The sequence below is a fragment of the Falco peregrinus genome, chromosome 2 (assembly GCF_023634155.1).
Source record: "Falco peregrinus isolate bFalPer1 chromosome 2, bFalPer1.pri, whole genome shotgun sequence".
Lineage (NCBI taxonomy): Eukaryota > Metazoa > Chordata > Aves > Falconiformes > Falconidae > Falco > Falco peregrinus.
The window spans coordinates 25,287,772-25,302,490 of NC_073722.1; the positions used below are offsets into that span (position 1 = coordinate 25,287,772).

Here is a 14,719-nt window from a genome sequence, read left to right on the forward strand (position 1 = left end):
TGAACTCAGTATTCATGACATTACTAATTCTCCTGGCAAAATATTTTTATGTTGAGACATTTAACAATTAATAGTTGGCAATCCTAGCTAACACATCCAACGTGTTGTCCTGCTCCCCACTGAGCAAGCACCAGACACGATGTATGCCCAGGATAAACTACCATCTCCCCTGCGTACAACACCAAGGCTCTCATTTGGCAGGCTCCTTCTTTTCAAAACCCAATTGCTTTCAGAATTTTAGTAAAGTACTGAAATTCACAGAGACAGCATATTTTATCAGATCACAATGTGGTCCAGTTTCTTTCTTTAAGACAGCCTTTTTTTCACCTCACAAAAATAAGAATATCCAATATCCCAATGAGTACATAACAGACAATCTAGAAAGGGATTCCTGAGGAAAATTCGAGAGATTTCACTTACGATGTGCGTTTATCTTCTGTTTTAAACACCTATGATTATTCTAGATGCACGAGGTAAGAACAAAAAACAAGTAACCTCCTAAGTGCTTATTTTAATCAGGTGTTGTAACAACTCTTATCATCAGGTACTTTCTCTTTTCATATTCTGAACAAACGAAATTTTCAAAAGATCTTAAGTGACTTAGGTGACAATGCCCCAGTCATTTTAAGCTCACCATTTCCTGTCCAATGACTAGAGAAGCTTTTCAGTACAGAATTAAGCAATTAAATCCCTTTAGCCAAACTGAAAAAGACAAAATCCTTTCAGAGAACAATAGAAACTAGTTATGTCTCAACTTCCTAAGACACTAGCTAAATAACTTCATTAGAGTCCTAGCAAAACATAAGACTGGGATGAAAGATTCCTGTTAATTATGTTGGGTACAAGTTTTTGCATAAGGTGTTTAAACTCAATACAAAGAGCTGAACAGAAATTCTTCATTCAGAGAAGGGGGAAAAGAGTCTTTATTTTGGCTTGGGGAGATGGCTGGTAATGCTGTACTGATTTCCAAGCGCAAGCTCAGCATTGTTAGTTAAAACTAATATCCCATAAAGATGTGCTAACAGAAAATGATGGATAACAATCAGAATTGAAAGAAATAATTTAAAATATACAGCAGCAGAATAAACTAGGGGTTTCTGAAGTGGCACTGAATGGACTGCACAGAGGTTTGGATTTCTTATGCAACGCTCTCACGTATTAGGAAACTGGTGAGTACAGAACACATGCATTGTACTGGAGCACACTTGTTCAGCACTTAGGCAGCTGCGAGGGCACCTTTCCAGTATAAAACCTGATGTGAAATAGAACCAGAACAGGACATCTGTCAAAAAGAAAACTTCTGCACAGCAATGGATAGCAATTCTGTTGCTATGGTTTTTGTTCTCTATCTGGTCCTAATGGCAGGGTCAGAAGGTAAGAAAACGATTTCTTAAAACTCACATAACCAATGAATAAATATACGTATACATATGCAAATGCAAGTGGGCTTATGCTACGTTAATGTTGACTTTTTGCAAGAGATGTGCATCTTTGATACTTTGTCATTCAGAAGTAAAAAGTATCAGTTGTATTTGCATCTGTTAGGATGCTGTGGCTGTTTCTGGGGGTAAAATATGCTTCTGTCAGAAAATGAGTTTATTCCTATGCTATAATATAGGCCTTATCCTAGATTTCAAGAAATGTTTTAATTAAAACAGGACCTTCATTCTAAATGTGTCTGTATAACTCTTCTCTTCCAAATAACAACTTTCTCCTATTTGTACTTTTATTCTTGGTAGGCAGGTTGATGATAACGCTTCCTCAAAGCAAGAATTATGCAATTCGCAGAAAAGAATGAAGACTATGAGCAGATGAACATGGCAGAAACTAACAAACAATATGTGGACATCGTTAATGACATTAACCTACTTTGTTCAAGTGATGCAATTTAGGTGTAGAATCTGGCCAGCACAAATGTACTATGAAAACATCTAAGTATTTTCACTTAGAAATACAAGTTTAACTTCAAATGCATCTGCACACTAACAGCTCTGAAACTGTAACTGCTGCTGTTGTGTGGATGCAGTTAATTTTATCCAAGTCTTCAGCAAATCAGTGTCTGAGTAACAGGAATAAGGCTGACAGAGAGGAATACTCTTCGCTTCACAGCAGCAAACAATGATACCGTTCATTAATGCAGACTGAACTTAGTTTTGTTCTGCAGGTAAGACCCTGGCAGAGACAGAAGAAAAAGGCTTCCGATGCCTGTGCATAAGCAATCATTCCAAGTCCCTCCCAAGGCTATTCAGAATGTGACATTAAACTAAAGAGGAGCTCACTGCAAAAATGTAGAAGTCATGTGAGCACTTCTGCAAAACAGCATCTTGCTTTCAATAGGAGGAAGCCACCTGGCATCTCACACCCTGGTTACTTACTTAATTTGGGTGGAAATATATATCCCTTGCAAAGCGTTGTAGACAGTAAGTATAAGGTGTTAGGCTTTCTGTCCAAAGGAATGAGCTAATTTCCTGCCAATGTTACAAGCCACTTCCAGGTGGTATTTTAAAAGTCTCTCTATGCTAATGCTATCTCACCGTAATGATGACCAACATCAGAGGAGAGAACGAGATCCCCATAACACATTCGGGCATGCTTAATAATTTAGACAATGAAGAATCAATCAAAGATACGATCTCGATCCCATTGACATGAATTCCAACGATTTCCACTAACTTGGTCTATGTGTGGCAAAGCCTGAAGGTCCACAAGTAACTGTCTGTGTCAGATTTGCATATGGAGCATTTTTCTGTGCCAGGAGTGTGGAATTTAACTTGCAAAATCCGTGTGAGTACAAAGTAAAAGAAATGGTAAGCTTCATGTAAAGTCCCATCAGGAGCTATTCACGTGAGTTGGATCAATGCATTCCTGTAAACAGAAGGAGGCTCCCAGGTTTTTATGTTTTCACTATGGTTTCATAAGCAAATAATATTCGTACAATCATACCCTCTGTGCAGCACTGCATGTCACCGAGTTCCACCACACCAGCAATTGGCAATTTCAGCCAGGCTTCATTAAAAAAAAAAAAAAATGTTTCCAAGACAATTAAGTTCCTGAAAGATCTGCCAAACTATGACCAGATAGAGAAGAGAAACCAAACAAAAAAATCAGCAGGCTCATTAAAAAGACTGCATCATAAGCACCTATATTGACATCATTCATTAAAAAACCCAAACTTACTTAAATGTCCAAGTATAGAAAAAGCATAGGGAAAACATTTTTCCCCAGTCCTCTCAGAAAGCCTAGCTGGAAAATGTCAAACAACTTCATAAACAAAAGTTCATGCCATGTCCTCCAGTTACTTGACTGAGAAATAGCTAAGGTAAGTGTAAGAGCACTAGGAGAGTGGGACGGATCCACCTAGCCGTAACTGCTTTGCTTCCTTCTTGGCAGAGCTACACTGAAAGGCAGCAGGCGGGTGTGTTTGGAGCCCACTGCTCCCTGGGTCCGGCTCACTGTAAAGGCTATTTTGGCCAGGTCGGTTGTTTTCTTTACTAGAACAGCTTCAGTTGAAAGCTATTTTTAGAAGGCGTATTTTAATTTCTTTATATGAAAATGTTCACCTTCTGCAGGCATTGGTAACTCTTCCCAGCAGTTCTCTCTAAACCTATATTTCCAAGTGCCTGAGGATTAAAATTGTTTCCTAGCTTCCCTGTGTGCTAAGCCACCCAAAAGCCACAGGCATGATGCACCTAAGCATCTGCTGAGAGACAGCGCAGCCTGGGTGTGTGTCTAACGCTTCCAAAAACCGAGCTCTGAAGTCTCATGCCCTCTTTCTGGGTATAATTCAGATGTACAGCTGGCATTTCTATACCTATTAGCTTCCACCGCAGTGAAGGGGGACAGTCACGTCCCTAACTTTGCACAGCTTGGACACAGGCACGTGGAAGCCCTTCCTGTTAGAGCAGTACTTGGGTAAACACAAGGGGTTTTTGTCTTTGCACATATGTCAGGTGGTTGATACTAACAACTTGCGAGCACCTACTGCTCTCCCTGGAGCTTGTATGGTAATTGGTACAATGGTAGTTGCTTCATTAATAAATTTCTGAATTCACTTATACTTCATCTAATTACAGGGCCAGAGACAGTATTGAGTCACCAATCAAAGAATAGCCAAGGAAAAATATACCTTGGAGTTTTTCAAGGATCTGAAAGGAGAGGAAACACTTGCTGATGACAATGTCAAGGAACAGACCACTCCTTTTGCTACATTACTACATTTGATTATATTTTTTCCCTCTGAGACGGTTGCTGATTCTACTTATTTCCTTTGCTGTGTCTATCTCTAAAACTCTGTCTGTGATGGATCAAGTAGTTGAAGCCTAATTAATGTGTTTTAGTGCTGTAAGGTCAAGAATAAACACGAGGAAATTAGCTACCCTTAAATGGCCTTACTTAAAGTGGAAATTGAAAGGATAAAATTAGTAAACACATGAATAAACAAACGATAAGGAAGAGTCTGTGTAGCTTTGAGGAAGTCGCCTTTCACACCCTTGTTACAGTTCATTGAAGGTGACAACAACCCTATGAATGTGGAAGGTCCCACAGGTACAGTCAAACTGATTTTCCAAGATCCTTTCACAACCCTCACCAAACACTAGAAATAATGAGGCTAACAAAGAAATCTTGGAAATGGATACATAACAGCTGAATACATAGAAATGAAGGACAGAATGAAAAGGTCAGCTTTTTTTGATACAGGGACATCACCCATGGGTTCCTACACCAGCTTGTGTGGGGCCTTGATTTGGTTTGGCAAATCCACAAGTGGTCTGGGAAGGTCATTTGCTATGAGCTGAAGTATTCTGATGACACTAAATGAAGCGTAGTGAAGACTAGGCTCAACTATAAAGAACTGCAGAAGGACTTTAGGAGACTCATTGATGAAGCAATAAACTACCAGGTGAAAGTCACTGCAGAAGGTAGGCAAAGTGATTGACATAGGAAAAAACTACAAATCTCCTATAAAAATGAGGTGTCCTAGGCACATAGGTGAGAAAACTTGGGATTATGCTAGAGTTGTACGACAGGAATATCAGATCAGGGCTCAGCAGTGAAACTTCAGAACCAACCCCCAAAAACCCACCAAAACCAGAAACCCAACTCATCCAAGCATTATGTCAGGAGTTACTAGGGCATGAATAAGAACTAACTACTGAAATTTGTTACGCAACTGTGCAACTGTGAGATTCACCCACATGCAAAGCACTGTGCAGCCCCTGGCCCCACCTTCAAGAAGCCAGAGTAGAGTTTGGAAAGGTTGAGGGTAATGCAATAAAGATGGTCAAATGCTCCATGCATTTGGTAAGACGATCTCTTTCAAAAGTGAGGTGCCTCTGTGTGGCCATGAGAGCAGTGAATTCACACCCATTTCTCCATGAAAGAACCACTTCTGAGAAAGTGGCAGAGATCCTCTACCAGCCCCTCCTACCAGCTGCAGCGATGTGTTCTACAGATCTAGAGAGCACTTCATTCTCCACGAGTGCCCAGAAAATAATATTTTTGGTGGCATCTCTTTAAAATGATCCATGAGACATGCCACCCACTGGAATGGGGAATGCTGATTAAAATGTGACTGACTGAAGGAAATGAAGAGCATGTTTGTAAGTAACTTTAGCTGAGCAGTGTTTGACGGGGCGTACCTGCAGCAGAGCTGCAAGCGGGCATGGACTGACACCTGAACTACCTCCTGTGAGGTGCTTCGCTATGTCTCATCAACAGTTCTACGTCACTGCCAGCCTCAGGGTAGCCTAATGACTGTAAGCTAAGGGCTTTCAGAAGGAAGCAGCTAAAATTAGAGATACTAAACTCCCTCTGTTATTCCCACAGTGGTGTTTAACATGCAGCAGTTTCCACTTATAGATAGGAGGATGCAGGCAGAGACACACACATATATATGTGCACACACAAAAAGAAGTTTAGAAATCACATTTCTGAAGAAAAGAACACATTATTTTAACACAATGGGAGATATTTCACAATTTTTTTTCTCACATGGTAGTTCCAGCTGAAACTATAATAGACCATATTTTTTGCTTTGCAAAAGCATTTTGTGGCTTACATATTTATTATGTTACATGTTACTGCTCAAGGGTCCAGGAAACTGCTTATAAGACTAAACATCTGTTTAATGTGTTCATTCCCATTGCATTTATTTTTAAGTTCTTTCTACAGTCAGAAAGGGTGTTAAAGATGTTCTGTCTTAACGATCTGCTACACACTGTTTCTGCCTGGCAATGTAGGTCTAGTTTCTGAGGACAGAAAGCAGGAGAGTGCAGATTCTAGCAGGAATCGCCAGACCAGAGACCCACAGTCAAAGCAACGGAGGACTGCAGGAAAAATATCATCAGTGCCTGGTGGAGTTTGAGCTTCTTGAGCCCCAGGGTGGCCAAGTGGGGCTCGGGGGACAGCCGTGGGCTAGACAGACCAGCCTGCAAACAGACGGGTAGGAAACTCTCAGGATGATCTGTTGTCGATGGGGACCAGCCCACAGTGCAACCCCTAACCAGAGCAACTCTGGATTCAAATCAGAATTCACAAGCTGGCTAAATACATTGATTGTTCCTTCTCACTGCTGTCACTGCCCCCCCCCCCCCCCCCCCCCCCCCAGTTTTGGCAACCAGTAATACTTGGCCCATCCAGCGGCTTGAGAGCCAACAGATCAGCAAATTTCTATAAAACAGTTTTAATGCAAACCAGATCTCACTTCTAATACTAAACGGGGTATTTTTACTCAAGATGCCGACGCCTACATTTTTACACTTGGTTCACTGGCAGGCTGTCTGCCTGCATTCACCTGAGTGCTGCTCCGTGTCTCTGTGTGCAACCTGCTCTGAGTGCACCGCCAGGAACCCCTCAGGCTGACATCCACCAAGCTGCACGGGCTGCAGTTTAAGCAAACAGTAAGACGACAGCAAGTAATAAATTAATAGTCAGAGATGAATGCATGACGTGTATTATGCCTACTGACCACTTCTAATTTAATCAAAAGTTCCTGGCACAAACTTCTTAAAACTCACCATGTGTTTCCTCCTACCACTTCCATATCTTATTTCCACAGTCAGAAAATGCTTCCTGCCAAACTCACGCAAGAGAAATGCAACTGAAGCAATAAACACAGCCTTCACAAAACAGGTAAAACCCAGCTGCTGGTCTCTAAAAATTCTCTAGTTGGACTTAGTATCTCCTCTGTTAATACCAGCTAGATAAAATTTATTTTTAATATGAATATTTTTAATATTTGCTAATATTTTATGTTAATATTAGGATATTAATCTGTTGGTTTATAATATTACTAGACACCTTATATTAATATCATCAATGACTTTTCATATTGAATTGGTTCAAATGAAACATTTAATTTAACCCATAACAATTTTTTAACCGAAAGCTACAATACAGAATTGACTGTTTTCAAGCAGAGCTGAAACATACATTATAAATAAATGTGCAGTCACATAAATATATACTTATACTATTGTATTTATAAATATATAAATTAAAAGGCAAATCAACTAAAATGCTGTACTGCTATTTCGCAATTCCAGAGGGATTCAGGGAAGTCCAGCACTTGCCATGACCTGATCAAGGGCACATAACCATCTACATTTAGACACTTAGGTTTGAAAAAAATCACAAACTGACCTAAGCTTTTCTCCTTTCTTTGCTGTCACTTCCTCATATAGCGAGTCAAAAAACAGATGTTCAGGAGACATTCTGCTTGTTTCGTATCTGCTCCCTGCGCTCTGCCTCACTGTCAACTTCCACAAGTGTTTGCACAACATCGTGCCCAGTTTTCAAGCAGTGGAAGCAATTATATCCCAGCCCTGGGATTTGCCCCTTCTGCTCTCTGCGGGTCAAACAGAATGGCAGACGAATGCCAAGCCCTTTGTGGGGAAAAGGAGGTGGTTCCAGAAGACAGAGTGGGATTTTTTTTTTCCCCAGGGAACAAGAGTGGCAGGTAGAGAGGGTGCACAGGGGGCAGGAGTTGAGCAACTTCACTTTGCACAGGCTGAACCCTTGTTCCAGCAGTAGTTTTGTCTCCTGGGCCTTGGAGGTCATGTGTGCACAACTTACCAAGTGAGAGGTCTGAATTTGTCTAAAACAAGATAGATTCTTAATTTCCTTAGATAGAATCAGCTCAGAGGCTGGAACATCCCTCTGGAACTGGGGTTACTCAAAACAGTAAGGGATTGACACCCAGCTCTCCTCCATCCCTCACAGTGCTCTTGGTCACCGGAGGACACATGAATCCCCCTCACTGTGTCCCTTGAGTTCACAAGTCCTTTGCTACATGCAAAGACTCAAAATGATCCTAGTCAAGATCCCAAATGACTCCCTTTTGACTTTTGTCTTCATTAGACTGGGCAATGAGTCATAAAAAAGAAAAACCACAAATCTGCATCCTGCAGCACAGAGAACACATCCTATACCCTGCCTTAAAACACAGGCAAGGGAGCTATTTACTTCCCTTTTCAGTAGTCTTTCCGCAACCGGGCCATTGCGTAACTCTTGTTCGTTACAAGCGTGCCTTTAACAGGGTTTAGCATGGAAGGTCTCTGCCTGCGGCAGTATCAGCTCACTCAGTGACGTTATCCTTCAAAAGGAGCAGCAATTCCATTTGCACAAGTCATCTCTGATGGCTGGTGGTAAAACGCCTGCTGCCAAAATCGCATAATGGGTTTGGAGTTCCCATAGGCAGGGGTTGGGATGAGATCCTGGGTAAAGTATTGAAGGGATGGGTGTAGGGAGAACTTGGGTGAAACACGGCACTCCCATGAACAGGGTTAGGAGTGCCTGGCCTTTGAGCTTGATCTCATGTCCCAACCTTTTTGTGCCACTATGGCCTCTGTTACACCCCCTTCGTTAGTCCCAATGCAACTCTGTCCCATCAGGGGAGAAGTGGAGGTAGAGGAGACACTTTAGCTCTCAGAAAACATAGAGGATTTTTATTTCATTACAAACATCCTACTCTTTTAGACAGATACTTATTCTTAGCTCAGGGGCAGAGTTAATCATAGAGGTGGAGCAGGCTCTTGACTTCACTTTTGACCTGGGGATTTCTGCCTAACTGTTACTGCCAAAGTCAGGAAATAACTGAGTCTAGTGGTGAAGAGGACAAGCAGTCATTCGTTTTACTTGGGGATTTGAGGGGGAATTTTTTTTTTTTTGCCCCAGACATTAATGACATTTCAGCGCAGACCAAAATCAGATAATAAAGCTACAAATAGTAACTAAGAAAAGTGAAACCCTTAATCCAATTTTAATTACTCTGTGTGTGCCTACACTTGTAGAGACACAGACAGAGAGAGAGAGAGAAAACCCAAAAGAAAAGAATCAGCAAAAACTCGTTCCAAGTAAATCGGTTAAAGCTCCAACATCTACAACCTGATGCTAGTGAAACCACTCTGTTAAATTAACATAACTTATACAACATAAACAATAAAACATAACCCTTGCTACCTGGTAAAATCCTCTCCTTTTTCACACCTTCAGAGAACTACATGTCTCCTTCAGTAAAGCTAAGACATACAGCTATGGGGAAGCACCATTAGAAGTCAGAATCAGTACCTTTTGTTGACTCAGTACTTGGTAAGAGGTAGGACAGGCAAACTCAGTGAGACTTTTTCTTAAGCCAGCTGAAACAGTGATGGGAAACAGATGAATTTTCACCACAAAATTCCTTTTATGAAGTAAGTTAATGACAAATAGTACACTGTAAACCATAATAAACTATGAGCAAACTATTAAATTATTACTAGAAATAAATTATAATGCTTCACATGCTAAAGAGAATTGAGTTTTTACAAACTCTGCAGAGTTGGGGAGAATTATCTCTATAAATCCACAGGTAACAGAAGCATGAAGCTTTGAGGTTGGAGACATCAAACAGCAAAAGTAATCACAGTCAAACGACTTTTTTACAGCACCAAAACTGAACGGCTTCTCCCATTCACATGCATTCCAGAAGGGTTAAATGCCCAAATCTTCATTTAAGCAACAGATTAGTATTGAAGCCCAAGTCTTCCTTTGAAATTGTCTCCCTCAGGTAATATCTCTACCAGCCACAGCAAGTAAACAGTCAGCATTCATGCAACAAGCTTCTTTTTAACAGAGGTGTCTACAGCAGTGTCATAATACTCCAATTTCATCTTCCTTTGCTATGACCTAGGGTTACAGTCACTGAAAAAATTACAGAAAAAACATATTAAAAATATCTAGACTTACAAAGGAAGCAAAAGCAGTTGCATTCAGCAGGTCATGCTATTTAGTTTGCATACAAAGCTTCTTCTGTTTATCATCTGTTAACATGTGTGACATGAAAAATGCAGGCATGATTTTCAAAGCCGTTCAGAATTTAATACCTGCTTCCCATAGGAAGCTTTGAATACTGCAGCCTCAGTTCCTTTACTGAACACACAGTATTGGAGGTGAATTTACTTTGTAAGATGCCACTTGAAAAGAACAAAAAATTAAAATCATTAACATCAAAATAACGCGGCGGTAAAATCCTGACCCCAGTGAAAAGCCTTCCCAGTGATTTCAGCACTGCCCAATTTCTACTCCAGTGGCTTAAAATCAGATAATTAGAAGCCACGACCACAAACAGAGATAAGAAATTAAATATCTCAACTATAGATCTGGCATCCCTATAAAGAACTGTTATTACCTGGAAGAAAATAATAAAAAGTTTTAACATTAACTGAAACCGTCGGAAAGTTGTATTACTAAAAAAGGGTATGCATTAGAAAAAGCACAAAATTTACAAAAGAAACCAGAATGCATGGCTATTATTTACATAATTTAATAAATTAATACATTATATCATTCCCAGCAGAATAATTCCTCGTCATCTAGAAAGGAGTTTCACAACAGTCATGTGACTCATTTTTACTACATCTGGGAAATTCCTCTAACGCAATCTACATGCTAGCAAAGCATACGCGCTGGGCACAAAACGGTATATAAACAAGATGGATCACCCAGCTTAGGCATCGGCAATCCTCGGAGACAAGAGCGGGTTCAGATCCACAGAACCAGAGCTAAACAATCCAGCAAAAAACTCCTGTCTAATCATGAACGGCAAACTTGTGGCTGTCTTGGCTCTCTTCCTGATTTCAGTGGCATTGTCTCAGGGTAAGTAAATCCCTCCCAGGATCCCCATGGCTGTAGTATTGTCCAGGCATCCACCGAGATGCTTGTCCTTGCAGAAGTAGCTTTGTATTTGTTTCAGCAAAATAGTTTCTTTCAATAGATTTTCTGCAACTTCTCTTCAGTCAGAAATCTACACCGTGGCCCTTGTACTGAAGAGTTACTGACATCTTGTGGGAAAAATTTTAAGGAACTTTTAAACTTGTGACTTAAATTTCTGTGTTTCACTTGAAGTGTATGGAGCTAGAGACAGGATCTTCTTTTTAAGTGTTTGAATGTTTCTCTCTCTTCCTGCACCAAGAACAGTTTATGATCTCGTATCTGTTACTTAACAGTCATACTGCCTTGAGCAAGTAATACATAGCTGGGAACAGAAAGCAAACAAGACAGACACAGAAGCGTGAAAAAGCCTTCAATTAATACAAAAATCTAGGGCTCTACTTACACACAGAATACAGTTGCCAGTTTGTCCATCCAGACATTTAAACAATGCAATAACCGTACAGGGTGATCAGTACAAGTAACCATAAAATATGTGGGCTTGTATTAAAAAGATGTGTCAATTTAGTTTTACATGTACTTGGGCATCAGCTCCTCTGAAACAAATAAGCAACTGACTTTTACAATGTGAGGATTTAGGCAGCTGGGACAAATGCAGTATTTTAAATGAATGTTGTTAAAACAGAGCAGTCGTGCCTTATACCCGATCACCTCTCAAACCACGATGTTCCTTTCCTGCTCACAGGTAGGACCCTGGCAAGGATGGGAACCGAGCTCCGGTGCCAGTGTGTAGCCACTCATTCCAAGTTCATCCCTCCTAAATCCATTCAAGATGTGAAGCTGACACAGAGCGGCCCCCACTGCAAGAACGTTGAAGTCATGTAAGTAGCTCTGCATGAGCCTCCCTCTTCTTCACCTGCCCGCTGCTGCTGCTGCTGCTGCAGGGGTTTTCACGCTGCCTGACCAGTGTGACAGTTAGTAGGCTCACGTGAGGTAGTTGGATTGGGTTATTCTTTTGAGAGAGACGGTTTTAAGTAACACACCATGTTTTTCATCGTCTCTATGACCGCATGTATTCCTGAACTGATCATTGTTTGTGTGTCATGGGACATATTAAATGTTTCTGGTGGTAGAACGTGAATTTCTAGGGCTGGTCTGTTCTTAATACATGATGCAATAACATAGCTTAAATCCTGCATTTATTAGGCAGGCAGACCTGCCATTAAAACAGTCTGCATCAGTCTGAAAGAGAAAAATTAAGTTCTCACAAGCAGATTTAGGGAAACAATGAAACTAATCTGGTCTTGAATAGCATGGAGGAGGGACTAAAACACTGAAATCCTTATAGTGCTGAAACATCTTTTCACCACTGGAGGTTTCAATCGTTGTGTAAGAAAGCTTTACTATTGTAACCAAATACAAACCAAGTACCCATATATATTGAGAAAGAGTCCTGTGAATGCATGACTGCTTTGGGAGCAGGCAGAGACTCTCACAGCTTCTGGATGGCTTTAGCCCCCTCAGCTGCGGAACACGTATAAAAAAATGGCCAGGTCTAACCTAGGGCCGTTGGGATGAACGGATACCAACTAATCTAAAAACATAATGCTACATTCTGCGAGTAAAAAAAATCCATGTAGAAGTTTCCTGACTTTTCTTTGTTCCCTGTTTTGCAGAGCGACTCTGAAGGACGGCAGAGAGGTGTGCTTGGAGCCCACTGCTCCCTGGGTACAGCTGATCGTGAAGGCAATTTTGGCTAAGTAAGTCCCACTCAGTTTGGGCAGTTGATTGGTAAACCCCCCTCCAAAAAGCCTATTTGTAGAAATTCTTAATGATACTTTCCATTTTCTCTTAATCAGATATAAAGAACAAGGAAACCTGCTGCTTGATTTTAGAACTAGTCTTTCTGACTCTGCTGCATGGTCCTTGTTTAAGCCAATACATCACTACTAAACTTTTGAGTACCAGCAACTCTGCCTGAAGGGAAAGGAACACAGAAGTGTTTGGCTCCCTTTGAAAAATGAGGCTTTAAAAAATTCATCTGCCCCTTACTTATAGTAGCATATGTTAATAATTCATATTTCCAAGTTAATGAGTTTCCTGACGCAAGTAAATGCAGAAACTCACGCTACAGACGTTTCCTAGCTAGGTACCAGACGCGCACACACTGGGATTACAGTAACTGCTTCACAAACATCAACTTTATTCTCTCTGTGCCTCAAGAGAGCACAGAGTTGGAAACAGACCACTCACCCTTAACTGTCTGTGCAATGCTAACTGTTCTTGAACCTCCTTTTAAATTATCCTCTTCCCTCAACTCTTAACAGTGCTCAGCTCAATTCGGACTCACCGCTCTAAGGAACACCAGGACAGAAAAAACCTGGGAACTGCTCCCGCTCCTCCATTGAGAGAAACATTTGGGGAAAGCACCTTTCAGGCAGCATACCATCTTCTACCTCCTGCATCAGTGTTATTATGTTAATTATGGATTATTTTATTTTATTTTATTTATTTATTTAACTGCATCTGTTTAAGAAAGTCTTTCAAAATGGTCAGTGCTGTCTGTGGGACACGCTGGTCATTGACACTGAAGACGCTGAATGGGAAAGGTGGGTTGCTAAAGGACATGAAGAATCCTTGGCAGCCACTTCAGCCAAATCCCTCCAGTTAAGTGCAATGCACTTACAGCACAGCTTATTTACACTAAACCTTACTATTTTGCCATTATACCAGCAAACCGGTAATTCCTCCTGCTCCCCTGGAGTACATTAGTATGTTGTGTCAACAAGAGTTTCCTGGATCACAGTCAACCTATTGTTAGACCGTGAACTGTGATTTCTGACTTTAAACATCTAGCCTACAGAATCTGTAAGACAGTGAGTTTGCTATTTATTTATTGTGATCTCCATGGTCTTTATAAATGTATTTATTGAGTAGTTTCTATACAAGAGAGAAAATGATGATAATTTATTTAATTTCTACTGTTTTTTCCATTCCTCCTATTCATTTCTTAAGAAATATTCACATCTCATTGCTGTGTACAAGGACATGGTTATATGTCTAATTAGCTACTCAGCTAATGGGAAAAACTGCATCTTACATACACAAAATTTGCTTGTGAGAGTGTAATTATTCCTAAAAATGCATTATTAAATTTTTTCTGCAAAAAAACCTGTTTGTTATCTTATGTTTTCATTTGCTTTATTTAGAAACAGTCTGCTTCATTTTTGCCACCTCAGCCTGATTTCTGAAACTGGAATTAAAATTTTTAGTACATGCTACCGTAATTCAGCCTCTTCCAGTAACCTGGCCTGACTGAATGCAGTAACAAACTCTTAGGGGAGGGTAAAATTATCAGTCTCCTCTCTTTAGGCTGTTACCAGTCCCTGAGTACAGGCAGGCTGTAAGGCAAGGTTCCTCACTTCACCACCTTGCCCACAAGCAGATTGTACCCATAGATGCCTGAACTCTGCCAACGTCCAGATCAGCCCCAGAGCTGTAAATGTCTACTGCAGCAAAAGGCCACCGTTTGACTATGGAAACGGGAATTCGTGATCTCTGGTTTGGGTAC

General features: G+C 40.7%; 1 protein-coding gene and 1 pseudogene across 1 annotated transcript; both read left to right on the forward strand.

The window, feature by feature from the left end:
* The first annotated feature begins 1,310 nt into the window (after positions 1 to 1,310).
* On the forward strand, positions 1,311 to 4,149 carry LOC101918760 (interleukin-8-like; annotated as a pseudogene).
* A 6,631-nt stretch (positions 4,150 to 10,780) lies between these two features.
* Positions 10,781 to 14,313, forward strand: LOC101911124 (interleukin-8). Its single transcript, XM_005243187.3, has 4 exons — positions 10,781 to 11,133; positions 11,894 to 12,029; positions 12,825 to 12,908; positions 13,476 to 14,313. The coding sequence occupies exons 1-4, from the start codon at positions 11,073 to 11,075 to the stop codon at positions 13,504 to 13,506; spliced, it is 312 nt and encodes a 103-aa protein (XP_005243244.1). The 5' UTR covers positions 10,781 to 11,072; the 3' UTR covers positions 13,507 to 14,313.
* The last annotated feature ends 406 nt before the right edge of the window (positions 14,314 to 14,719 follow it).